Consider the following 27,210-nt stretch of genomic DNA (forward strand, 5'->3'; position numbering starts at 1 on the left):
GTGTTTGGGGTCAGACACTAAGTGAAAGCTGTCGGTTTTTTCACAAAGTTACCCAAAGCAAACTACATGATATGCTACATATACAAGCAGCTGCTTTTCTGTAGACCCTAGAATCCAAATGGTCAGGCTTTTACTGCAGCCTCCTACTTCTGTCTGAAAAACGCACACACAACGCTCTGTTTACTATTTCCACACTTTTCTCTGCGCCTATTTTCCCATGTGCCCACTGTTGTCCCCTCCATCTGATTCCCCTTGTCCTCATGTCTGACAGACAGTGAAATCGCTGCCATGGAGAGATGAAAACTTGTCATTTCACGGCCTTAGACTGACAGCGCCTTAGACTCTTTCCAACTGCTCACTGATCTTATCATTATACCAATTTGCCCGAATATGAATGCATTCCCTCATGTGTGATGCTACCCAGATTTTTGTTCACACTGGCTGTCAGAACCACACAGAGCAAGAGACATGAGCATGCAGAGATCCACTAACACACGCAAACACAGAAGACTCACACACGCCAAATGCACGCTGATAGGGTGTCAAGACCTTTTGTCCTTTCTCCATTGTTGCAGGGAGAATAATGATGATGAGGCCTAATACATAATTCCTCTGTGTTACAACAGAAAAGGCCCGGCTTGTCACTCAGGGCGACACAGGCTTAAAGCAGAGCCTTTTCATCGTCTGAGGCACCGTACTGTATAATTGGTGAAACTAAACCCTGCGCATACATTTGCATTTTGACTCATGTGACAGAGTCTCATTCAGAGTTGTGTCTATGTAGCTCCTTGTTTTTTTTCTCCTTGAAGGGACAACTCATGTCCCAGTCCACTGTGCATCTATCAAGTTTCCTGAAAATACGACAGAATCTGCCTGTTTTATTGCACAACAGCTGCCACAAGTCGGATTCACAAGTGTCCGCCACCTGTCACATGTGAACAATGTTTCACACGCAAATGCCAAAACAGTGCAAGGGAAAAACTGACCAAATGTTTCTTCATAAGACTGAACATTGACATTATTATACATAACAAATAAGGAGATACCAACTTTATCTTTTACTTTATGTCTGTTTTGCTGTCTTTTTCTCCTTACATCTTGCCATGTAGTTCAGGGTTTATTTTTAAAGAAAGAAAATTTTTGTCTCGTTCATGCCTTATGAAAGGTGTCCTGTAGAACTCAACCGACACGTTGTGAAAGGAAATTGTCCCTTTTGAAAACCGTCTACATTGTGTGCTGTGTGTCAGCCAGATAAATCAGGACACATTTTCTCAAGTGAAGCCTTGAAGTCCATTTTTCTTTGTTTACCCTGGGGGATAAAAATGTTGTTCTTTTGGTCCACCGCTTTGATCAAACACTTGTGTATCTCAACCACTATTGGATGGATTGCCATGACATTTCATATAGCCTACAGACATTCACGGTCTTTGGTGAATCTTAATCACTTTGCCGATTCCTCCATCGCCAGCAGAGGAAGGTTTTTACTCAAGTGAAGTACCTCAAAATGTACTTAATGGATCGTGGTATCTGTAGACTATGCATTCCAATGACTTTGGTGATCATAAAATATGTTCTGTAGCTCCAGCCTGACGATATCATTAATAGCTTTGAGCAGATCAAAATGTTTTACAGGCGTGAAAAATGTATCCTAATCATTATGAAAACATCCTTATTTTCTTTTGCAGAAATGAATCATCTCTTAATCATTACACTTTTGTCTGCAACATTTGGAAAAGTGCTACGCTCCAAATGAATGGCTGAAGTGGTGTAATTAACTGCTGGTTTTATAATCATTGATTACCTCATCACAATGGAAAGTCTATTATGGACATCGAGGCAAAACAGATGACCTAGATCATTGGTGACGGTAAAGAACAGCTTTGCCCTTGTGAATACTAGTGTGTGTGTTATATCAGACAAAAACAAATACTCTATCATGGCCTATCTCCAGGATAGGCAGCATTTAATATGAACAGTTTGGGAAGGACAGTACTCACATGTAAGCAACAGCAGTAATATGCTTAATAATTACCTTGTTAAATCCATCCATCCAACCATCTGTTAAGTTAATAAGAGGATTCATAACCGTGGACAAAATGTAAAGACACACCAGGGTCTTTACTGTTCAAACAGTCTCTTTCTAGAGCTTTTCTGCTTAAGTTTTTCAAAGGTGAGTTTACTAAAGGTCATAATAATATTATTCTGTCTCTCAGTGGGATGAGGTCAGTGTCCTGGACGATCGGGGGAAGCTCATCCGAACCTTCGAGGTCTGCAATGTCAACCAGAATCCCCGTCAGCAAGACAACTGGCTGGCTACGCCCTTCCTGTATCGTCACTCTGCTCCGCGGGTGTTTGTCACGCTGCGTTTCTCCGTGCGTGACTGTGCCAGCCTAAGATCTCCATCGCCCTCCTGCAAAGAGACCCTCATCCTCTACTACAAACAGGCCGACTCCCAGAGAGAGCTGGAGAGGACCTGGGTAGCTGAGGTGAGATGGGACATTGTAAATACCATGCAATACAACAGATATGCTTTGACGTTTTTTTTCAATGAGCTAATTGCACTTTCATTTTGTTGAATGAACTAAAGAACAACAGATAATAAGAGAGAAATCGTGTCACATGCACAGGACCTTGTTAGCTGCGCATCCTCTTTCAAACACAAACAAGCAATTTTCCAGCTTTACTAAATATTGGCCCCGGCTAAACACCAAAATTGCAAGTCTAGCTGGCTGTGAACGTGAGGCAACCAAACATGGTCCAGCAATCGTACATTAATATTCAAAAAAAAATACTTTGTAAATATTACTGTGATGTCACAGTAGGAGAAATCACAGTAATATTTACAAAGTAAGGTTTTTTTTTTAACCCTATATTTATCTTACTGTGATGTCACAGTAAGATTAATATAGGGTTAAAAAAACACTCTTTCTGCCTTTTCTCAGGCTAGGATGAACCAATTTCAATTTTTTTTGCACATTTATACTACATAGGATCTCAGAATTCAATACACCTTCATATTCAAACCGGTGAAGTAGGCCTTTAAGCTCAGTAAAATGCAATTTGCATTGATGTTGCTCTCATGTTACAACAAAACAGCAGAAACCTCTCATCGTCTCACAACAAGGCGTAATAGTATTGATCATCCTGATCATTGTTGTGATTGTACAGAAAAGCTGTTGAGCTTTACTGCCTCGTTAGGAAGCACTGGTGTGAAGCACATACTTGTGGTTTAAAAAGTAGTCCCAGTTAATAACATATTTAAGACATAAAATATATGACAGTGACCATTCTACTCTGATTACAGCAAAGTATCTGAATTTCAGATGTTGTTCATATAGCAGTTGACAAGCTTTTTTGATTTTTACTGACGCTGACTGTTCAAAGATGTGTTATTTATTTATGCACTTAAAGGCCTACTTCACCGGTTTGAATATGAAGGTGTATTGAATTCTGAGATCCTATGTAGTATAATTGTGCAAATTTTTTTTAGATTGGTTCATCCTAGCCTGAGAAAAGGCAGAAGGAGCGTTTTTTTAACCCTATATTAATCTTACTGTGACATCACAGTAAGATAAATATAGGGTTAAAAAAAAAACCTTACTTTGTAAATATTACTGTGATTTCTCCTACTGTGACATCACAGTAATATTTACAAAGTAATTTTTTTTTTTAACCCTATATTTATCTTACTGTGATGTCACAATAAGATTAATATAGGGTTAAAAAAAACACTCTTTCTGCCTTTTCTCAGGCTAGGATGAACCGATTTTTTTTTTTTTTGCACATTTATACTACATAGGATCTCAGAATTCAATACACCTTCATATTCCCACCGGTGAAGTAGGCCTTTAAGTTCTAGTGTTTGTTTGTTTCTGAGACATTTTGAACTAGCAAGTGCAGTCACAGATGTGGTGGGAGGGATGCAGGATTGTTATAGATCATTTCTCCTTATGAAATGAAACCCAGATGATGAATCAGAGGAGCAGGGAGCACTGCAGCGCTGACAGTCTTTGCAGAGACTTGAGCAAGAACTCCTACTGGGACCTGCATACATCTCAGACAAACATCCACTCACTCTCCCACTAAACTACTTATTATACATTTGCCTGGGAAAGACACAGCGAAACTCAGCTTGTCTTCTATCTTGTCATTTACCCATTTATTTTATGTATTTCTTTTGATTTGATGCACTGTTTGTATCTGATACTTCTTTATCTATCAACCTGCTAATTGTACCACCATCATTCTCCCAGTGTTACTTCTGTCCTTCCTGTCAGCCACACGATCTCTCTGTGCTATTTTGCTTTCTCTTGACCACTCATTATCTTTCTGCCTGCTGTCCACTCTGCTCTTCCCTCGCTGCAGACATCCGCCGGAGAGAAGGACACCAGGGAAGGCTGGGTGAAGATTGACACCATTGCAGCTGATAAGAGTTTCTCCAAGGTGGAGCCTAGCTCACCTCACCAGTATCAACCCAACAGATACAGCCGCATTAACATTAAGACACGCAGCTTTGCCCCACTCACACGCACTGGGTAACGATCTCTTTGCTACACTTTAGTAGCTCATGTTTGAATATTCTCAAGGGTCTGGGCCTTTTCATCTAACAACATCTGACCCTTGTCTCAGGTTCGTCTTGGCCATCGTGGACAGTGGAGCGTGTGTTTCCCTCATGGGTGTGTCTGTCTTCTACCGGCGCTGTCCAGCCACCAGTATCTACCTGGCATCTTACCCGTCCACTCCCTCAGGGGCCGAGCCCACGGCCTTAGTTCCCATAGGCGGCACATGTGTCCCTCACAGCAAAGCACAGGCAGGCATGCCCCCGCGCATGCACTGCAACGCTGAAGGGGAGTGGATGGTTCCTGTAGGAGGATGTGTCTGCGATGAAGGATACGAGCCAAATGTCAACGGATCGGCCTGCTTGGGTAAGTCTGAGGAGGCTGATTGAGGTGGATCTCGGCATGATGGCCATTTAATCTACCTTTTTTTAGCGTGCCAGCCTTGCGATAAAGTTGAATGACTTTTAAGAGACATATGAAAATAAAGATTGGTCAAAATGAATGCAGCAGGGGCTAGGATTTCCCGACCTTTGACTCTGATATTGAATTCCGAAAACATTGGCTCCTACACTTCCGATACTGCAACAAGATAAAGTATTTTTATTAGACCATCCCTTTCTGGTTTGTAATATAGGCCAAACTAAAGCTGAGATATCCATGATCACATCACTATGGTTATTTCAGGAGGGCTATCACTTTTTTTTCAGCTGTCGTGTCGAACCTTCCTAATGGTTTTGTGTCACGATTCTCTCTTCAGCTGCACACATCATGGGTTTGATTTATTCAATGAGAAGGCAACATAACATGCAGTGGCTCTATAGTCAGATAGACAGCCCATTTGAATAAATTAATTACCCAACCAAGAGTACAAGATACAGAATGTTGTGTAGCCTATTATAGACATACTATGTAATAATGGCCTGTTTTCAAGCTGTATTTCAAAGGTCAAAGTCAAAACGTGACAGCCCTAATGCTTGCCATTACCTGTTAACTGGCTTTGGTCAGTGAACTTCATCTTTGAATGCACAAAGTAGTGACTCCTCTCAGGAGAACTCATACGAACTCAAATGTCCGTTAAAGATACTGGTAATCAGTCATCTCCTCGGGGCAAATCTTCACTTCCTGTCAATTCTCTTCCCTGGTATTTCCTGAGATACGAAGTGTCTAGATCAATACTGGAAGGAGTTGCTGTCACTCTGATACACACCCACGTTTGATGAAGAGACCAAAGGGAAACAAGGGCAGGTCAGGATGAGATGAGAAGTAGAGAGGCAGCACTGTGTCCATGCGAGGCATTTACAGTATAGTGAAGTGGCATTTGCACATATTGTCTGTGATCAATTGAGATTAACGGACATTTCTTCGTCAGTGATACTGAACTGCTGTATTGATCATTTACTTCTAACCTGAAAGAAGACGAGAGGGGAGGGCAGAGAAGACCGGGGCAGAAATAGTCAAACAGGATCAAAGGCATTTTCACTTTACAAATCAAATGCTATCGTGGGTTAAAGAAGAAGTAGCAAAAATCGGAGATATGTGCAGACGGACAGGAAGAGATATATGGAGAGAGCAGGAGGAGAGAGGAAGAGAAGGGAGGGAGCCATAGTGAGAGGGATGTGACACATTTAGGTCATGGCGATGTAATGGCCACTCGTCTGTGAACAAGTGACAGAAACCGCAGGGGGAAAGAGGGGGAGTGGAGGGAAAACAGGGAGAGTTGAGGAGAGAGAGAGAGAGTGGAAAGATGCACTTTAATGACTTAAAGAACTGAGCAGGCCAAAAGAATGCTGAGGGTATGAAGGGTAAATAGTTGATTGTTGTCTGTGTTCCTTTGTATGAATGTTTGAGTATGAACAAGTGTATATTCCTGAGACGTCCACATATTTCTCAGGAATGGAATGGACAGGATTATTGTAGAGAAAAAAAAAAGAAACTTGACTCTTGCAGGAATTTCAATGGCAATAATTGTTCAGCTCCCTCGTATGGGGGCCCTTAAAGTCCAACTAACTCCCACACAATTAATCCTCCAATCCTGTCAAGTCAGCTGTGAAATGTGTTCATGTTCCCTTGCTTTCACGTCTGCACTTTGTCCACCACTTGTTTTTGTTCCGCCTTTGATTGATATTTACTGACAAATCACCAGACCCTTGAAACTGCTCAGCTGCCGGAGCAAAAGATTTCCACTGAAAGTCTATGAATGATCTAACACATTGCTGGCCGCACTGCCCGGGCCTTTGTGTTCCAATGATTATGTTTTGTTGATCAATTGACTGACTAATGATGTGGATTGGCATCATTACATTGTTGTCCTCGCTGGCTCCCTGGGAATGTGAAGAAAAGAGGCAGATGGTTAAACTGGCGAGGCAGCCGTCAAGGATTATTAACAGTATAGCTGATCCTTGTTCTCACCAGAAAGTGGAGCACTGAAACATTTGAAAAAAACTATTTGAACCTGCACATTTTGTTATTTTGTTTTTGGTTTACCAAGCACTGTTGGACTTTTAATAATAGCACAAAGTCAGAAAATGTATGGGCTGTTCTGCCCTGACTTACGCATTGGTTGGAAAACTGCAATATAAGACGCACAACTCTGCAAAATGTTCCTTGCTTTTCTACCAGCCCTTTGAACACTTTATAAGCAAAAAACACTTTATCAAGAAGTAAACTCAATTTATTTTCGACTCACTTTAAATGTGTCATCTTAAACTGCATGTATTTCATTTAAGGCATGATTCAGCATGTTAACCATCAGTATATCTACGGGGAAGAGTTGCAATGTTTTCTCCATTTTTCATAATTTTATTGAATTGTATTGGCCCTCTTGATTAATGTAATTCACAACAATATAAATAAATTATCTTTTGATATCCATGTAACATTGCTACACCCAACCCTCAAGCAAGGGACAAATAAGGGACTCCCTCTGTGTCTTGTAAAAATGATTGCCTTCATACACACAGCTCAAATAGCTTTCTAATTTAAGATTCAAGGGATCCTCCATAATGTATGCATTGTTTGTGACTTCATAGATACCGAGTGCAGGAATGCACTATAATTTGTCTTAGCGAACTACTTAACTTTACATTACATTCATGTAGCATTAACATTTGATGCATTTGTCCAAAGAGACTTTCTTGTTAGCAGAAATGTGCGTTTTCATATAATTTCACTTACAGTATAGTAAGAGAAAGTAGGTTTTCGGGGGCCTGTTTTGCTTATCTTTTTTAAATGAAAATCAATCTCCAGAAATGACAAAAACACTTGAAAGAACCTAGTGTAAAAAATGAACATACTACAACTGGGATGCCTGATTATTATCCAAACAACACTCCACCAGTTGGACTGATGATAAATGAAGTAGCCAACTGAAACATCAAACACAGACACATTTTAGCCAAGATACATTAAAACATTGTTCCTGTATTTACAGTATAAGAATATGTATTGTCTGCAGAGTCACTGTTATATTAAACGCATCATTTTGGATGAAAACAGATGACAAGCAGCATCTACTATTATTGTATATTTCTGACAAACAGCAGAAGAATGTTTTTCTCCTTTGACATTTGCATCCCACAAGGGAGACAGGGGGAGGCAGAGGGCACTGGCAGGAACACGACTGAGCATGAGACACAATTAAACTTGTGCAGCCAAACATGAAACAGTCCTTTAGTTCTGGGCTCCCCGAGCTGGTCCAGGCTGGCTATTTACCATCCTTCCTCTGTTTGATGCCTTCTGAATATTAAGCCACCGTTGAGGATTAAGGACGAGGATTAGTGCCGACTGCTTAAATGGGCTTTGAGTGAATTTTGCATCCATGTTGGTATTTTCTTTGGCGTGCGGCCGACAGTGAAATATTAAAGTTGTCAGATCGGTTCTGATTTATCACCATGGGCGCTCAAACACATATCCCGAGGCTCATTATGGTGCAAAACAAGAACATTTGGCCAGGGGAAAAAGTGCAAGTGTGATAGTATTTTAAGTGTGATGGCTGACTTCACTCTTTTCCAAAAAAATAAACTTTTAAGCAAAAAATAATGGATATCTTTCCTAACGTAGGCTGAATTAAATGTTTTGTTGAATTCTTCATAATATTTCCTCATTGTTTTGCATACCATGAGAGGGCAAGTGGACACGTTTTTTAATCTATAAAGGTCTAGCTTAGAGCAAAACACAGTTGAGTGATATGATCAATGACATGGTCTGGGGGGGGGGGGGAGTAGCCAGGCATTGATGGTAAAGCTTGCAACTGCATCATCAGTCGTGTGTGTAGTCAAATGTATTGAGCAGGTTGAATCATCAAAGCCATGGAGTAATGATGAGACCTAAGTTGTTTTAGCTAAGACGATTTTGATCCAGTAGCCAGGATTGAGAACTGCTTAAGATATATAATACAGTATATATACAATTGACTTTTGATGGTCTGCCCCACAGTTCTTTTCCTTAAGATTGTTTTTAACATCTAACCCAAATAACAGTTGGTTGTTCAGATGAGAAAATCAAACAAAGGATTATTTGCAAGAGCACGTACAGAAATTGACGACATTAGAGCACATGTGATGCAGCGTCCGTCTGTTGTCAGGCTGAGCTGAACGACAGAGTGCAGAGGAAATGAAGGATAGAGAGATGCAGAGAAGGGACTTTACAGTTGGGCCCATATGTACACATCTGTCCTTTTGTGTGGTCGCATCTGTGGTCGAGCTTATGTGTGTTTTTGTGTATGTTTGTGTGTGTTTAAGAGAGAGAGAGAGGGAGGGAGAGAGAGAGGGAGAGAGAGAGAGAGGGAGAGAGAGAGAGATATAGAGAGAGAGATTACGCTGGGAGCCAAAAGAGGGAATGAGTGCATGAAACAGGGAGATGAAGAGAAGAAGAGAGAAATTGGGTCAGTGATCTACATACGTACCTAAGTATTTCGTTGACGTCAAATTAGTCAACTCAATGCATTTGTTCTCCTTACACAATTGAATTCCCTTTGCATTTAGCCTTTGCCAAGCAAATACTTCCCCCCTTGTCAGCATCACGTATCTATCTATCTTTTTTGTTGTTGCCAAAACCTATTTAGTTAAGAAATTATATAAAAATTATATACAACTAATTTGAGAAACTTTGCTTGAAATATGACGTAAAAAATGAACATCTTGTCAATGTACATGTAGCTACACTTCACATTTTCCTGGCGGTTCAGTTCAGTAAACATGCTTTACTTCTGTCTGTCATCATTACTACAATACACTATATCCATGTTTGTTTGCAATCCTTTCTGATACTGCTGTGCTCTTCACTTTGGCCTGAGCGTGTGGATGTAAAGGCATGTGTGTATCTGTTCATAATGAACATGAACTGTCTACATTGTAGCTGAGAGATGAAATGGTGGATAGGATGGTGGGGGGGGGGGGGGGGGTAGATCAAGCGAGAGGGCAGAGGGCTTGCACTCTCATTGGCTGCTCTAATCAGGTGGATGAGGATGAGGACGCGGGGGGGGTTGAGTTGTTGCCGAAGCTCATAATGGCGCGGCTTTGTAGCAAAGTCATGTTTCGTGTCAGAACTGTAAGAGAACACGTCTGGTAATGCGCAGGACGGAGGATACTCGCTCTCCTCTTTCCTCCTCTGTGGTGGTGCTCTATTCATCCTATAACTGTCTTTTTGCCATCCGTCTCCTTGTTCACTTCTTTCCCTTCTCTAGTTTATTCACCCTTAACATCCTTCTTCCTTCTCTTCTCTCTCTTTTATTCTCTCTTCACACCTGTTTAAAAGCAAATTCAGCTCTCGTAGACAAGTGCGAACATGGAAAGCCTTTTATCTTTTTATTCTTTCCCTCTTACCTTTTTTTCTTCTACTCCCACGCTGCCCCAACACCATCTAGTACACTCCCGTTAAAGACGTGGTACACGTTCTTGACAAGGTTATATAAATAAAGTCAATGGTTCACTCCCATCGTCATCCTCCAACTCTAGGAGCCGCATGGCTAACTCTGTTTAAAAACAGATCTCCAGATACAGTGACCACTTTTTAATGATACAACCTTTAGTTGACAATACTTTGGGCGTTCACACATACACACACTGGAACACACACAAACACACACAGCGTTGCAATGGCAGCAGACCAATCTGGAGGCGTTACTCTCAATGTTCTCATAACCTGCTCAGGACAGCACTCGAGGCTCTGGCAGGCAGCAGTGTGACGTGAAGTGTGTGTTACCTTGACCTCATCGCCCTGGCTGTCCTGCTGTTGACATTAACAACTGACACATTTCACAGATTTTCCTCTGTAAAAAACACATCAGTTCAGGATAACAGCCTGCAGGTTATAATGGCCTTTTCAGTATTTTTGTGCAACAGAGTGGAGAGAGAGAAAGAAAGAAATGTGTTGAACTTTTGAATGGCTAACATCACTTAATATTAGGATAATCAGAAATGTTATAATTGATATTGAGTTTCTGCTCTATTCCCTGCGTTATAAAGGAGGAATTACACGTAAAAATCATTTTGCTTTTTGGGTTGAGAAAATGTTCCCACTTACGATTTTGGTCTTGATTAGTTTTTTTATTGATGATTTGATAAGATTGATACAGGCAGGACTAAGGCCAGAAGCTGGTGAGGTTAGCTTTGCACAAACTCTGACATTAAGTTGCGTCAGTGTGTTGATTTGCTATTTGTCTTATGACACCTAGCCAATCAGATAGTGTTGTAGGCGGAACATGAAAGAAACCAAAGCAGAGGGAGAGACACAGATAATTAGCATTATCGGTTATCTGTCAAATAAAATGCCGATACGATAATCGGAAAAATGTGACATATCGTCCGTGATAATCGGCCAGTGCCATAATCGGTCGACACCTAATATTTATAGAAGCTTTGTATTGAGGTTTTCCGCAGAAATTGGTAAACTTGGTAATGTACTTAGGAAAACATTTTTTTTTTAGTTGAGCCAATTTATATAAACGTAAGTAACTTGGTTATATAAGTTGGAAAAAAATATTAAATTTTAAACCAATTAATGTAAACTCAAATAACTTTGTAATAGAAGTTGAAAATAATTAGTATGTCAAACTGAGCCAACTTGATTCGCAGTTGTAAAAACATGATAATCTAAATTCACCCAGCATCTTTTATAGTTCTCTTAAATTATCCTTTTTATTTCAGATTATTTGACACATTAGGTTTAGTCAACTAACAGTTTGATCAACAAACTTCTTTGAGTTTAGTAGACGTGACCTTTTATGATAACAAACTTGACTCAGTCAAAGCAACAAGATGACAAGATGAAGATGTCATTATTTTGTTTGTCATGTATACTGTTTATGTCAAAAATGAGCCCTTTTGCCAATTGTGATTCATATTCAGACAGGAAAGTGTAGAAATAATTGGACAGATATCCAGCTACCAGTACCTCCAAAGCTAATTTATTAACGCATTGCAACTTGTTTGTTTAGCAAAGACTAAAAATGACAGTGGCAAGGCTAGCTGTAGCTTCTTTTGTGAAAAGCTAAGCTAATCGGCTCATCGCTGTAACTTTATATTCACTGTAACAACATGAGAGTTATGTGGATCTTCATGTCTTAATCTCTGCGACAAACCAAATCAATTCCCCAAAATGTCGAAATGTTTTAATTTGTGTGTGTTACTGATGGTTTTGCTTTTGAGCCACTTCCTCTGTAAACACAAGTAAATGACTATGCTGCAAAGCCAACAACAAACAACAGGATGCTACGTTTTAGATGAACTTTTGACTTGAAGGGAACCACAAGCCACAAGCCTGGCATTATCCAAAAATACTGTCTGGTGTTTGACTTTGTCCTGGATAGATCAGACTAAAAATAGGAAACAAACTGTGTATTTCTCAAACTTCAAGATGGTCCTTGAAACAGTTATTTTCTACCGTATTGATTTTGAAAACCACTTTGTTTACCTGATATACATTTTATCAATATCTTCTATGTGTTTCAACTTCATTGATACTGTGTCTTTTCTTCTTTACGCACATTCTCATCCCCTTATCAATGAATGAATGTGTGATCTTAAACTAAACTTAATAGTCGACAAAACAATCTTTTCTCATTGTCATCTTAACCACTTGTTGTCGACATTTCAACCAAGGTGTCACAGTTTCATGACAATTGGGCAAACACCAAATTTCTAATGAAGATCATATTATGACATGGTAATAAAAACCCTTCTGGAGAGACAAAAGACTATGTGGACATTGAGTATAGATTATTTATGAGGTTTTAAAAAATACCGTAGCTTTAAGTAAATGTGATGCCAAATCTACTTTTATTTTTTTGTATTTGCCTCATTGACAGTCCAATTTCAGACTGTTTCAGACTTTTTGTCTGGATTATGTGTTAAAGTAATCACTAATACCACAGAGAGGTTGTGTCATATAGTCATGAAATGCTGACTCCTACGTGGCACATCACTGATTCATGAAGAACATTAATCACTTGATGAAGTAACTTTGTGAGTAACTTTATTGCTTTTTTGTCTTTCCTCAGCTTGTCCGGTGGGCTACTTCAAGTTGGTTTCAGGCTCCGCTCCCTGCCTGGTGTGTCCCTCCAACAGCAGAACCAGCCAGGAGGGATCGAGTGTGTGTGAATGTCGCAGCAGCTTTTACCGGTCGCCCAATGATGCCAACTCTACTGCCTGCACAAGTGAGCTTTGTCCCTTGTTTGTTTGTTTATGCTTGGCTGTCTGGGAGGCGTTCAGGGGGCCCTCGTTGGTCATTTGCCATTTGCTCCGACGGTGAGAACCGGGATGTACAGTCAGAGGCTAGATCCCGTCCTCTTTTTCTCATCACAATATAAAAGAGTTATATTTTCAGCTGAAAAAAAAGCTGCTAAATATTTTGTATCCCTGCTCACCTGGCTTAAACTGTGTCACAGCCAGACAATTTTTTTTATTTTTTATAAAGTTCTCATAATTTCTTTACTATGTTAAATGTCTTCGCCAGCTTCTTTCATATCTTAAACATTTTAGCAGATGTTCCATCCAAGTATCTACCTCTTACATTATGTATGTTAAGTCCCTCCCATTCTCTCTCTCTCTCTCTCTCTCTCTCTCTCTCTCTCTCTCTCTCTCTCTCTCTCTCTCCATCCGCAGCTCCTCCGTCTGCGCCCATCTCTCCCTCCTGGGAGTATGAGAGTGGCGACGGCGGGGTTTCCATAAGATGGCGCCCCCCAGTGGACATGGGAGGCCGCAGTGAGGTTTGGTACGGGGTGGTGTGTCGCATCTGCCCCTCGGCCACCTTCACTAACCCGGCATCGTGCTCCTGGTGCGGGGAGGGCGTCACCTTCAGCCCCTCCCAGACCAACCTGAAACAAACCAAGGTCACCCTCAACAACCTGCTGACCAGAGTCACTTATCTCATACAGGTACTGTGGAAAACTGTCAAAAAAAAGCTGACCAAACACTCTCTGTTATAACTCTGGTATTACAATAATAACGTATGTTTTGTTGCCCTGTGAAAGTTAGGAATTGTCTTTAAGAAAATTCTGTGAATAGTGAAACATTTCATGGATCCACAGAGGAGTCTGGTCCTCCGCTCTGTAATAATCCTTAAGCTCTGCATCAGCAAATACAGAGTGACATTTATTATTTAGCTTGTGGTGGCTCAACTAAATCATATAGCCTATTTTTTATTCATAATCGGCAGATATTTCCTATTTACTGTGTGTTTGTTGACTGGCCGACACAGCTGTGCGTGTCAGGCTTTGTTTTCTCAAACACGGCAGCGTGACGTGAAAGTAAATAGAAAAAAAGACTCAAATGTCACGTCTGTTGGTTCTTCTTATTGACAGGTGCAGGCCATGAACGAGGTCTCGGCTCTGAGTCCTTTTCCAGCTCGATACACAAGCATCAATTTCACTACGAGCCAGTCAGGTGAGCAGGGGACAGAGGGGATGAAAAAGATGGGATGAAAGACAAGAAATGCTCTGATGTTGATGTTTGTGTGTGTGTGTGTGTGTGTGGGGGGGGGGCTAGGGTTTCTCTCTATATATCTCTTTGTGTCTCACTGTGTCCATCTCTCTTTTTTCAATCTATATCTCTCTTTTTCTGCTACATCTTTCCAGCTCTTGCTCTCAGGACAGGAGGGTTACCCGAGGTTAGAATATCCTGTCAGATTCCATTATAGTCACTGAGCAGGAAGAAAGGGACAAATGAGAGACGGGAAGACAAAAAAAGACAGACAGATAGGGAGATGAGTGTTCACGAGTGGGTAGAGGAGAGGAGAATGGGGCATTGTGCAGACAAAGTACGCCATCATGCGATTTTCTATTAAACCAATCAAGATTGATTAGAACTCTCCACAAAAGTAAATAATCTAAAACCTTCTTGCGTCGGCTCCCAGAGTTTATTGATTGATTAAAGGAATGCCAGAAAGTTCTCTTTAACTGGTCTGGCCAGCACAGTGACTGTAACTAGATCCAGCTTGGTGCTCCATAGAACATTCCTCTTTTACGCTCTACTAAATATTCTCTACCAACTCCGTAACAATGCCCCCTAGTGGTCACCATGAGGTCAACACAACGGCAGGGTTTTACCGTTGTTGGTCGATGGGGTTTTAAGAGGGAGGTTAACCGATCAATTATTGAATCTCTCTCAGGGGGAAACTTCAGTCCAGCTCAAACATCTGTCATCTCCCACAGTTCCCAGTACAGTTCCCATGATGCACCAGCTGAGCCGAGCCCCAGACTCCATCACCCTCTCTTGGCCACAGCCGGACAGGCCCAATGGAGACATTCTGGAGTACCAGCTCAGATACTATGACAAGGTGCACTCAGTGAATAGTCTCACACCTCCCAAAAATGCTGTAAAACAAACTGACACCTAACAAATGTCAAAAGAAAATGACATTCCTCTGATTATCCCTCAGGGTTCAGATGTGGACAGTGCAGCCAGTGTGTACAGCGAGACCAACACGGTGACCGTCAACACTCTGATTCCCGGATCCATCTACGCCTTCCAGATCAGAGCTCGAAATGAACGGGGCTTCGGCCCCTACAGCAACACCATATACTTCACCACTCTGCCTCTAGGTACAAAACTCTTAAATACTGTAACATTGAAATCTATTTTAGTGAAAATGCACCACTGCAATGAACACACAAGTGAACTGTTTGAATTTAGGGTTCGGAGGACTTAATGGTGGACAGAAAAGGATATTTTATGAGAGTCAAATGAAGACTGATAATCTGGTTACTAACAAGCTAACAGCAATAATCTTAAGAATGTGGCAGAGAGTAGGAATGAGTACCAATGTACTGTATACTATTAAAGTAGAACTTGAATTTAAATCTACCCAGGTTGAAGTGAGATCATTGTGTCCAATGCAACTCAAAAGCTCTTTTAAACACTATTGTGTTTGAATTCAAAGTGAATCCGTGAAAGTAAGTGTTTACTTTCAATTCATTCTGTCTAAAGACGTTTGACCATAATTATTTTATTAGAAAGCTTTCTGAGTTTATTGTTAATCCACTTTATTTCCCCCCATGGAATTCTTAAAGTTGACCTTATTGTGAAAATAATTTAATGTAAAGTTACATGTTTAGCTGTCTGCTGCCTTTATGTAGTCGAAAATAATATTCAATCCAGATTCTACTGTAAGTGATAATAAAATCGCTGGTTTTACAGTGGGCCTATAAAAAGACGAGACATTCATTGTTGAAGTTAACGACAGTGTGTGTGATAAGTTTCAGCAGCTGATGGTTTCCTCGCTCTCTCCCCCACAGAGGAGCATTCACATCAGATCCAGAATCGACTTCCTCTGCTGGTTGGGTCAGTGATGGGTGGAGCAGCATTCCTCCTGGTGGTGGCAGCCATTGTGGTTGTGGTGGTATTTCGCAGGTACTGTTGGTCTTGGATCTAATCAAGTGATCACACGTTTATTTTTTATTTATTTATTTAACCCTGGCCCCATGGATGCATTTTGTTTGCTTTTACTTGACAGTAAGAGGAGGGAGAGTCCGTACAGCGACAGACTTCAGAGGTACATCAGTAACAGAGGTGAGCCTTTGTTTATCTAATTTAATGTCATTTAGTTTATTGTTCTGTTTAATGAAATATATCATATCTTTGCAAAATTAAATATTTGCTGTGCGAAGACTCGTTTACAACATTTCAACCTGTTGTTATTACACACGAAAAACGGATACAATGGCCTCCAGTAACATCTATCTGAAAGAATAGTACCGACTTATTTATATTTGAAAAAGGTTTCTCTGTTGTGCAGTAAGAGATCAAAAACACTTAGTGTGCTGTTGTCATATGTATTTAAATGTAAAAAAATAAATAAAGGGGAAAAAAGACTCATGTATAGGTCTATAAATGAAATAAAATTTTAATTCCAGGTGGAGTTAAGTATTATGTGGACCCGTCCACTTATGAGGATCCCAGTGAGGCTGTCAAAGAGTTTGCCCGTGAGGTAGATCCCACTCATCTCAAGATTGAAGAGGTGATTGGTGCAGGTAGGCCTGATGCTCTCCCCTTTCTTTCAAAATTTGAGTGTATTTATGTGATAAATGTCGACATAGTTTAATATGCTCCACCTCCTCTGTACTCCAGCCCAGTTTGGTGAAGTTTCACGGGGCCGCTACCGTCCCATGGGGCGCAGGGAGGTGTTGGTGGCTGTGAAGACTTTGCGCTGGGGGGCATCAGACAGAGAGAGGGGGATGTTCCTGAGTGAAGCGGGGGTCCTGGGACAGTTTGACCACCCCAACGTGCTGAAGTTGGAGGGAGTGATCACTCGTACCCCCCCAGAGAGGATCATCACTGAGTTCATGGAGAACGGGCCCCTGGACTCCTTCCTCCGGGTGAGAAAACGACACAAATGTCACAAATGTTTTACATCTTTGACATTAGTGACTGTACACACGTTCAATTTCCTATTTACTCTTTCAGGAGAACGAGGGCCAGTTCAGCATCCTGCAGCTTGTTGGGATGCTCCGGGGAATTGGTGCAGGGATGCGTTACCTCGCTGAGAGAAACTTTGTCCATCGAGACCTGGCAGCTCGAAACGTGTTGGTCAACTCCAACCTGGTCTGTAAAGTGTCCGACTTTGGCCTGTCCCGACTCATGAGGGGCATGGACCACAACATACCTACTTACACCGCCTCACTGGTTAGTATGTGGAAAGTTGAGCATCTGCAGGGTTTTTTTTTTTTTTTAAGATGCTCCTGGTTTGTGCTTCCAGTGTAACATAATTCACTTAAATCCATGTGTGCATTCCTTCACCAGGGCAGCAAGATTCCTGTGAGGTGGACGGCACCTGAAGCCTTCCAGCATCGCAAGTTCAGTTCTTCAAGCGATGTCTGGAGCTTCGGCGTACTTATGTGGGAAGTGATGTCTTATGGAGAGCGTCCATACTGGGACATGAGCAATCAAGAAGTGAGTGTGTGCTTGAGCACAGGAAGCCATAATCGATTAGTGATAGAAGTGCACTCAGCCTTCGCTTAAGTATACATTTGACTGCTACTGTAATAAAATACAATAAAAATGTCAACTACTGATCCATTAAAAGGGGTTAAAGCAATAACCATGAACCGCAACGTCCACAGTTTACATCCCTCCACAGACTATTGTTGCAGACTATATTGAATGTCGGTCGCTTTACTTCTCTCCCCTTATTTTTTTCAATCTCTCCACTTTCAGATTTTCAATAAAGGCATACAGACACCCACAAATTAATTTAAAAAGTAAAAGTGCTGCATTCAATCAATCAATCAATCATCACTTAAAGGGTGAAAAATATTTTACAAGAATGAAAGTTCTTAGGCTATTTTCTATTGTGAATTATGTGTTCCTTTGTATCAACAAAGTGACAGAAAGTGTATAATTTTTTCCTTTTAAATCTAGTAGATCAAAAGTAAAATGTCAAATGTTAAAACAGTGCAACTCAAGGAAAGTAGGGGAGAACGGGGTAAGTAGGCACACTTTTCACTCTAGTGAGAATTGCTTATCACCTAAACATCTTTCAATAGTCATTCCTACATTAAATTGAAGCTTAAGGTGTTGGCTTGAAATGTGTACCCCTCACTTTTTCTATCTTATTGTAATAAAGAAGAAATTAATCATCAAAGACACCCTTACACATTGTGACAACCAACCCCATCAAGGGGTCGGTTGTCAAACACTATGGGGTTGTTTGTCACAATGTTATCTTAATGGGAATAATCTTAAAAAGAAGGCAAGAAAGTAGAACTAAATTTGAAAGTTTAATTGCATTGTCAAGTTGACAAATAGGCCTACATAACTTACTGTAGCCTTGGCAGCTGGTCTAGTTTGGGATGCACTGGGTTGTTTTGATTTTGTTGCCCTTTTTTCTTTTGCATGCTGGCTGCCTTTTCCTGCTCTATTCTTTCCTTCTCTGGGGTGTCAGTGAGGATACAGCTTGACAATTTATTTCGTTATTGGGTTCCTTTTCTGGCTGCAGCCTTGAGATAGCATGTGACAACCAACCCCCCAAAAAATGTGACGACCAACCCCAACTTGAATTTCTTGCTAGCATCAAGGCCAACAACCATCTGACAACTAATTAGCTTGCTAACCACAATCTAAACTATAGTTTACCCTTCACACTTTGTATGGGTAACAAGTGTTTTGTTATACAGTAAACCCATTGTGTAAAAGCCTAGAAGAAAAATACTGAGGAGCTAAATATTTTCAATTTGACATGAAAAACACAAACAGTCGTCTCACCTCAAATTCAGCAGTGTAACTCCATGGAAGACTATGTAGGTGACCTCTGATCCCAATTCTGGATATTTACATACCAAAATTTCACAGACAGCGCCTTCTGGTTCCGAGATATAACGATTGTGACAACCAACCCGTGTGACAAATTACCCCGTTCTCCCCTACCAGTGCTTCGAAATTGCAGACGTCTACTTAAAGCACTTTATTGCTCTCCCCCTCCTCTTAATCCAATCAACAGACCTATTTAAATGATGACAAAATGTCAGGCAGCTGGAATTTGCATAATTTTCTCTTAGTCACTCTTAAAAGCCCTCAGTGGTGTTTGACCTTTTATGAAGAGCAGTTATGCAACACTCCTCACACCACCTGCCCTAATTTTTCTCAACATCTCCGTCGCCCTCTCTACAGGTGATGAAGGCAGTGGCAGACCAGTATCGACTCCCCGCCCCACACAACTGCCCCCCTGCCCTCCACTCTCTCATGCTTCAGTGCTGGCAGACTGAACGAGAGGACCGGCCCGCCTTTGACTCAGTCCTGTCCTCATTGGATCGGCTCATCAGGCATCCAGCCTCCCTCAAGTCGGAGCCCACTCGGTGAGACGGCAAGACGTATCAGAGAGCTTGCAAGTGACGAACAATGTGCTGCTGCTATGGATCACACTATCATTTTTGACATTACCGTCCCTTTTTGCAGAAGCTGCTCTCAGCCTCTGCTCAGCCCCACCCCGACAGACTTAACGGCAGTGTCAACAGTCGACGATTGGCTGAAGGCGCTGAGGATGGAGAGATACCAGGAAGAGTTTGAGCAGGCCAACCTGGACACGTTAGACAGAGTCAGCCGGCTCACCATGGAGTGAGTATAGATGGTTTTTACTGTGACATTCGGGTTCTAGAACAAGACTGTCGCAAAGCATACTGTATTACTTTGTGAAATGAACTAGTATGTGAAGTAAACTAAAGGTTTATATTGAGTGAAAAACAGTATATACTTCAAACTAAATATCATACAAACAAGAACAATTCTCAACATAAGATGAGGGACTTACTTTAATATTATTGAGCCTTCAAACACGTATTTTGTCCTTCTTAACCTCACAGACTTATCAGCAGGTGACAGAGGTAAAAAATTCATCAATGTGGTCACAGACAACCCCTGTCTCTGCTCAACAACAGTCGTTATCTTAGGATATGGCTGTTCACCTTGATTTTCTCTATTTAAAACCATTTTTATGATCTGTGTATTTTGATAGGTAAATAAGTGAAACTACTTAATGCATATGGCACGTTCAAGTTTCAAGTTGAAGTTAAAGGGGCTACGAGTAGCATTTAAATATCTTTTTAACAGCCTCATGTTTCCTCTGATAATCATAAATTACCTTTAACAGCAAACGAGACCATCAGTGCAAAGAAAGAAGTTTTTATATAGTTTTTATTACTGCTTTTCGTCTGGTCGCACACCCAGTCCGATTTTCGGTTCGCTCGTGCAGGCTCTATGGTCACATATCCGTATTGGTTGCAGATTTCTGTGTGGCGCTGCAACGCGATTTGAGAAGCCTATCCCTCCAGGTGAGGGAAGGGGAGCGGGAGCCTTGTTTGAGACAGTTATTTGTCGTCATAATGACTGATAACGGGGCTGAACCATCAAAGAAAAAAAAGAGAATGCAATGAAGAAAAGCTAAAAGGGAGAGTGATATAGGCTACGGGCGGGACGAGGGCGTTGCCAAGCAACGTGTATACAATTTCACGAGAGCGAAACTAGACTGCTGTGTTTACTCCTAAATGAATGAGCGGTTGGTACTAACACAAAGTTTGCTTTGCTTCACCATCATCAGATAACCATTATCTGAAATAGTCATTATTTACATCAACAACACAAACACATTACCTCATCGTGATCCATACTAACTGCCGTCTCTCGTTCATTCGCTTTCTGTGAGGACACAGCTCCGTGAGAGAGAGAGTAGTTAGGTGACGCTGCTGCATCAACTCGTTGCAATCAGGTGTGTGTACTGACTGGCATTAGTTGATGCAGTGTCAAAACCACTCTCACGGAGCCGAAAAGAGTCCTCACACTTTCAACACACGGACATGCACTATATTGCGCCCTTCTCAGTTCACACTCGCACGCCTGGCACGAGCTAGAAAACAGCTTTGCGACAGCGGGCGTCGTAAAAATACTACCGCTTTTGTCCAAAGGGGACGCCAACGTGCCATGTTACTCGTAGTGGCTTTAAAGACTGGGGAAATCGATTAGTTTTTAAATTAAAACCAAATAAGGAGAAGCCAAATAATTTAAGAGACTCTTTAAAGCGGCTACGAGGAACTTTTAAATATCTTTAAAACAGCCTAATTTTTCCTCTGATAATCATAAATTACCTTTAACAGCAAACAAGACCATCAGTGCAAAGAAAGCAATTTTTATATACAGTAGTTTTTATTAATGTCTTTGGTCTGGTTGCACACCTAGTCCGATTTTCGGCTTGCGCATGCAGGCTCTATGGTCACTTATTCGTATTGGTCGCAGATTTCAGTGTAGCACAGCAACGCTATTTGAGTAGCCTATCCCTCCAGGTAAGGGAAGGGGAGCCTTGTTTGAGACAGTTATTTGTCACCATAATGGCTGATAACGGGGCAGAACCATCAAAGAAGAAAAGAAAATTCAATGAAGAACAATAAAAAGCTAAAAGGGAGAGTGATAGACGGGCGGGAGGAGGGCGTTGCCAAGCAACGTGTAAACAATTTAACGGGAGTGAACTAGTCCAATGTTTACTCCTAAGTGAATGAGCGGTACTAAAACAAAGTTTACTTTGCTTCATCATCATCAGATGACCATTATTCATCTGAAATAGTCATTATTTACAACAACATAAACACATTACCTCATCGTGATCCATACTGCCGTCTCTCGTTCATTCGCTTTCTGTGAGGACACGGAATCTTTCAGCTCAGTGAGAGTGGTTAGTGACACTGCATCAACTCAATGCAATCAGGTGTGTGTGGCACTGACTGGCATTAGTTAATGCAGTGTAAGTAACCACTCTCACAGAGCCGAAAAGATTCCGTGCCCTCACACTTTCAACACGGACATGCACTATATTGCGTCCTAATCATTTGACACTCGCACCGGACGGCGCACGCTAGAAAACGGCTTTATGACAGCTGGCGTCGTAAAAATACTACCGCTTTTGTCCAAAGGGGCCGCCAGCTGCCAAAGTTCCTCGTAGCCACTTTAAGGCAAATCAGGTTAAGTGTGAGTAGCTTTTCCGTGAGCAGGCGTCTATGGACACGTGCAAACTATCAGTGATAGCACACCACACACAAGCTGAAGTGTTGAACTAAATTTGGTTCCTCTGATCTCTCCTTCAGTGACGTCCAGGGTCTCGGGGTGAACCTTCTGGGACACCAGAGGAAGATCTTCAACGCAGCTCAGCAGCTCAAGGCCTATCTGACGCAGGGCCAGGTGGAGGTGTGAAACACTTAGCCTACAGTTCAACCTGTGCCATGGATTTCTATTGTTTTCAGTCCTCTGCTTGTCGTGTCCGGTATCTGTCACAACCACTTTCCGATGGAGCAAGTTTAAAAGCCAGAACAAAAAGAGAATATGCTTTTTGTTTGAGGAAAAAGTATTGAGGGCCACTCTTGTGTATTTTGGATAAACCCGGCACTACAACCAGAAGGGGGTGAAAAAGAGGATCAGGACTTACTGCCAGTCACTCAAGACAAATAACCGAGAAGAGATGCACTATGGGAGCGGCAGTCCAGGTCACAGTGGGGTTTAGGGAGCTGCTGAGAAGGAGGACTTTTTTAATGAATCCTCTATGTTTTTCACTAGATTTCACTTTATTGTTGTCTGCCTTCTACTCTCTTTACCCGTCTGCAATTCTACCTCTCACCTTCTCTACCACTACTGTCCCTCCCCTAACTTTTCACTGTCCCCACCCTCGTTGAATATAAAAAAAACTCAAAAAAGTGTTTTTGTTAAATGGAGGTCTCATGGACAGACCTCTCTGCACAAAGAATTGCGTGAAGACAATCAAAGCCTTTTTCTAATATTTTTGGAGTTGTTGTAAAATTACTATCACTTCCCTTCTCCTTTAACGCCAAATGCTATAAAACTGTTAACCAACAAGACAACTGTGTACTACCTAGCAGCCTGTGGTCAGCCTTATAAGGTATCACCATTAGCTTTCAGAAACGTGTATAGTTCGTTCAGTGTTCCAACGAAATGCCACAAGTCCAAAATCAGTACTGCAAACCCTGAGGTTAGATATGAATTACTGCTATGAAATTGGGAAGAACAGAAATGACACTTTAAGCCATGTTTTTCCCCCTTTAAAAAATCATATCCAGGGTTTGAGAGCAGCCCTGTTTGTACAGCTCACTCTCACTGTGGGGTCATTCAACAGAGCTAATGTACTGTACGCCACAAACGTCACCTCAGCTGCAAACACAAACCATCTTCGATGAAGACAAAACCGAACAGCACCCACCTCTATGTGTACAGTTCACAAGTCACCTCTTTTTTGTTTAATTGCAAGAATAAAGACACTGAGTCGTCGAAGCGTTGCTATGTGCGAAATGGAAAAAAAGGACAAAATCTGATCTTATTTACACTTGAAGGAAAGAGGCGAAATGCTTTGTTTTGTAAGAATATACCTGTGTGTCTGTGACATGTGTGTGCTGTAAATGAGGCTGTTGTATTGTGTACATCAGGTATATGCTGACTGACACTGTGTGTGGATGTGGGTGTGTATGTGTGTGTGTGTGTGTGCGTGTGTGTGTGTGTGTGTGTGTGTGTGTCTTATTAGCTGTTTACTTGTACGAGTTGTTCACCACTACTCCATACTTGTGCAAATTTGTAAAATAAATGATATGACTTTATTTAAAACACTGTGTTTGCTTTTTTTTATTTCAGAAAGTTATATCTACCCCAAACAATGAATATTTCCACAGACACATTAAAGAAGAGAAAAAGAGAAAATTATTAAATCAATCAGCAATCAAAAATGTCATGCACTGCTGGTCTACACCAACGGTAGCAGCTCAAGGATGTGCTTCAACACAGCAGTGATTATGAAAATGTTATATGCTAACATAATCACAATGACAATACTAGCATGATAATAGTCAGCAGGCATAATGTGTGCCAAGTTCACCATCTAAGTTAAAGGTGCTCTGAGGAACTTTTAGTTTGTGTTCATTCTTGCACCCCCTCTTACAAAAGCGGTAGTGTTTTTACTGTGCCAGCTGTTGTTCCTGGGTGAGCGTACCCATGACAAAGGCATAAAGAAAACTATTTAAAAATAGCGTTTTTGCACTGATGGTCTGGTTTGCTGTTACATGTCATTTCTAATCATCAGAGGAAAAATTAGACCGTTTCAGAAATATTTTAATGTTCCTCATAGCAAATTTAAGTGTGTAAGCTCACAAGTGGAAAAGTTATGTGATAACATGGGTTTTTAAAATGTAATCTGGAAAAAATTTAAGTATTTATTCAATCATGGAAATCTATTCAAGAGCTTTTTTTCTGAACCCAAAATGTCATCTCCATGGTGGGGCTGCAGGAAAAGTCAGTTATTCCACTTCATCATCGGGGAAAAATGAATGTCTGTACTAAAGTTAATGGCAATCAATCCAATAATTGTTGAGATATTTTAGTTTGGACCAAAGTTGGGTTATAACCAAATATACTGTTTTCCATCGAGCCATGACGCTCTAAAAGACAAAAAAAAAAAAGAAGACACATTTTATGTAAATCAAAATTGCAGGTAGGCTGAATGTGGAAAACTGTGCATTGCTCTATAGTTATTTATAAAGTGGCCTCATAGGTCGGTGCTTAAACATACACAACAAATGAACAGACAGTGGTTCACAATTGCTTCCAACAGAGAAAATGTACAACGTTTAACGACCAGCTTAATTTAGTTCAAACTATAAACTATTGCATGGTCATCTAATTTAGCCAAGACCTTCGCCCGTGCCACCTTTTCCCCCTCCATAAAGCCTGGGAGAAAGTACTACACAAAAAATATTAACTTTTACACAATTTTCAAGCTTTTATGCAACTCCAATGTATATATTCTCCTTGATCCACTTCTATCACCTTCACGATGGTACATAGTGAACTCCACATTGTTCAGATCAGCAAGTTTGAGTTCAATCTGAGTTTGGGATCTGCTTGGATCAGCAGCAGTCCCAGAACAGACACTGGTTACCCCCATGTACCACTGTTGCTGATATCACAGCAGATCATGACTGATAGCAAGACTGCTTGCACTTACACAAACCCCCACATTATTCTGCCAGTCTGACGCAGCTGGCACTGTGTCATATTTTAGACACACAGTTATCAGACTGTAGAGTTATGCAACTGGTCTTCAGATTGTTCCAATGTCAAACTGCTTGATCCTTTTTGTGAAGGCATGTTGAGTGGCCAAATATTATACAAACCCTCAGCACTTTATAGTCCAGATACATGTTCAGTAGTTACAATAGCAGTAAAGTTAATCTGCAATAGGCCCTATTGTACAACTGAAGTACAATAATGTGCGGTACATGAATAATATAATTCCAGCAATCTGTTAATATATATACGTAAGTACATATTAATCATGTCTTTAATTAAAAACAAAATACTTTTGGTACTTTGGCAGCCTTTTGCAGATCGAACTTATGTAGTTGGAAATGGGGAATTATATAGTGTGTGTGAGAGAGAGAGAGAGAGAGAGAGAGAGAGAGAGAGCTAAACTTGAATCTAAAGTGTGTAACACTTTTGTTTTGATAATAGTCATTGAGCTCCACTGTGCTATGTCACTCTGAAAAAGAGTACATGCCAACTGTCTTAAATTAACCACAAATATCTGTAATAATTGTTTGCTGTGATGTCCCGATTCAGATTTACAGTGTTGTGAGAGAACAAGTATGTAAGTCCATAGACAGTGGACAAACAAACCCTCAAATCATGTTTTTACAGTGTTATTGTTTCTTTATTCTGACATTAACAGAGTGGAAACCACTGGTCTTTATGACCCGACTTAAAGACAGCGCTCTCCGTCTGGTAAACAGCTATTATCTCCACAATACTAAATGACTGCCACATCGGCAACCATTACCAGGGCCTCCTATAGAGTCTTTCTAAACACTGTTTATCCTGCGGTGGACCAGCCTGTTAGTCACAACCTATAAATGGTGCAGAAAAACACCTGTACACTACATTTGAGATAACCAGAGATGTTGTGAAAGTCGACTGATTCAGCAGTTTACAAATTATTCATATGAGTGGAAATTAAATCTGTGATTTAGGTTAAAGGTCCCATATTATGCAAAACACACTTTTTCAATGTTTTGGAACATAAATGTGGGTCCACGGTGTGCCTAGGGACTGCCCAAGTCAGTTGCCAAATTAACTCTCCCTAAAAATGAAGAATGATATAGCCCATAACCAAATTAAATGTACAATCAGCTTTGTTTTCCACCTACAGAACAAGGTGACATTATGTTGTCAACTTCCAAATGATCATTTTGGTCTTTGTAATGTAGCAATCACCGTGTTTGTGATCGTTCCTGTTGACACATCAATGGTGATCACTGTGAATGAAAGTAGTTTGGTGTGCACAGGATGCAACATGTCAGAAAGTCATACATCATGTCCATATTTAACCAAGCAAACAATTGTAGTGTCACCTGGAAAAATCTGCCAACGGTTACAGAGACAGAAATAGTGCAACTTGGACAATCGTGCCATAATATCAGGTTTAAGTTACACACCCGGGTTCAGATTTACATGCTTGCAATTTCCAAACAGAGGCCTGTTTCAGGTAGCTGGTTTTGAGGCAACCCAGAGTTTGTTCGCTCTGAGTTAGTGGAAACTCTGGGTCTCACACACACACACACACACACACACACACACACACACACACACACAATTTACACATTGAATAAGTGGAATATATTAAACTT

General features: G+C 40.9%; 1 protein-coding gene across 1 annotated transcript in view; it reads left to right on the forward strand.

Moving 5' to 3' along the window:
• The window catches only part of ephb6 (eph receptor B6), a 41,453-nt gene extending 17,325 nt beyond the window's left edge, over positions 1 to 24,128 (forward strand). The window contains exons 4-20 of the mRNA XM_080039710.1: positions 2,214 to 2,486; positions 4,366 to 4,535; positions 4,630 to 4,925; positions 13,057 to 13,212; positions 13,661 to 13,932; positions 14,359 to 14,440; positions 15,208 to 15,332; positions 15,435 to 15,597; positions 16,291 to 16,405; positions 16,509 to 16,564; positions 16,909 to 17,025; positions 17,123 to 17,370; positions 17,459 to 17,677; positions 17,795 to 17,944; positions 19,661 to 19,845; positions 19,946 to 20,104; positions 22,618 to 24,128. Coding sequence (XP_079895836.1) covers positions 2,214 to 2,486; positions 4,366 to 4,535; positions 4,630 to 4,925; positions 13,057 to 13,212; positions 13,661 to 13,932; positions 14,359 to 14,440; positions 15,208 to 15,332; positions 15,435 to 15,597; positions 16,291 to 16,405; positions 16,509 to 16,564; positions 16,909 to 17,025; positions 17,123 to 17,370; positions 17,459 to 17,677; positions 17,795 to 17,944; positions 19,661 to 19,845; positions 19,946 to 20,104; positions 22,618 to 22,723 — 2,892 coding nt within the window. The 3' untranslated portion in view covers positions 22,724 to 24,128. The remainder of the gene's footprint in view (positions 1 to 2,213; positions 2,487 to 4,365; positions 4,536 to 4,629; positions 4,926 to 13,056; positions 13,213 to 13,660; positions 13,933 to 14,358; positions 14,441 to 15,207; positions 15,333 to 15,434; positions 15,598 to 16,290; positions 16,406 to 16,508; positions 16,565 to 16,908; positions 17,026 to 17,122; positions 17,371 to 17,458; positions 17,678 to 17,794; positions 17,945 to 19,660; positions 19,846 to 19,945; positions 20,105 to 22,617) is intronic.
• The last annotated feature ends 3,082 nt before the right edge of the window (positions 24,129 to 27,210 follow it).

This window comes from Ammodytes marinus (assembly GCF_949987685.1).
Source record: "Ammodytes marinus genome assembly, chromosome: 13".
NCBI classification, from domain to species: domain Eukaryota; kingdom Metazoa; phylum Chordata; class Actinopteri; order Uranoscopiformes; family Ammodytidae; genus Ammodytes; species Ammodytes marinus.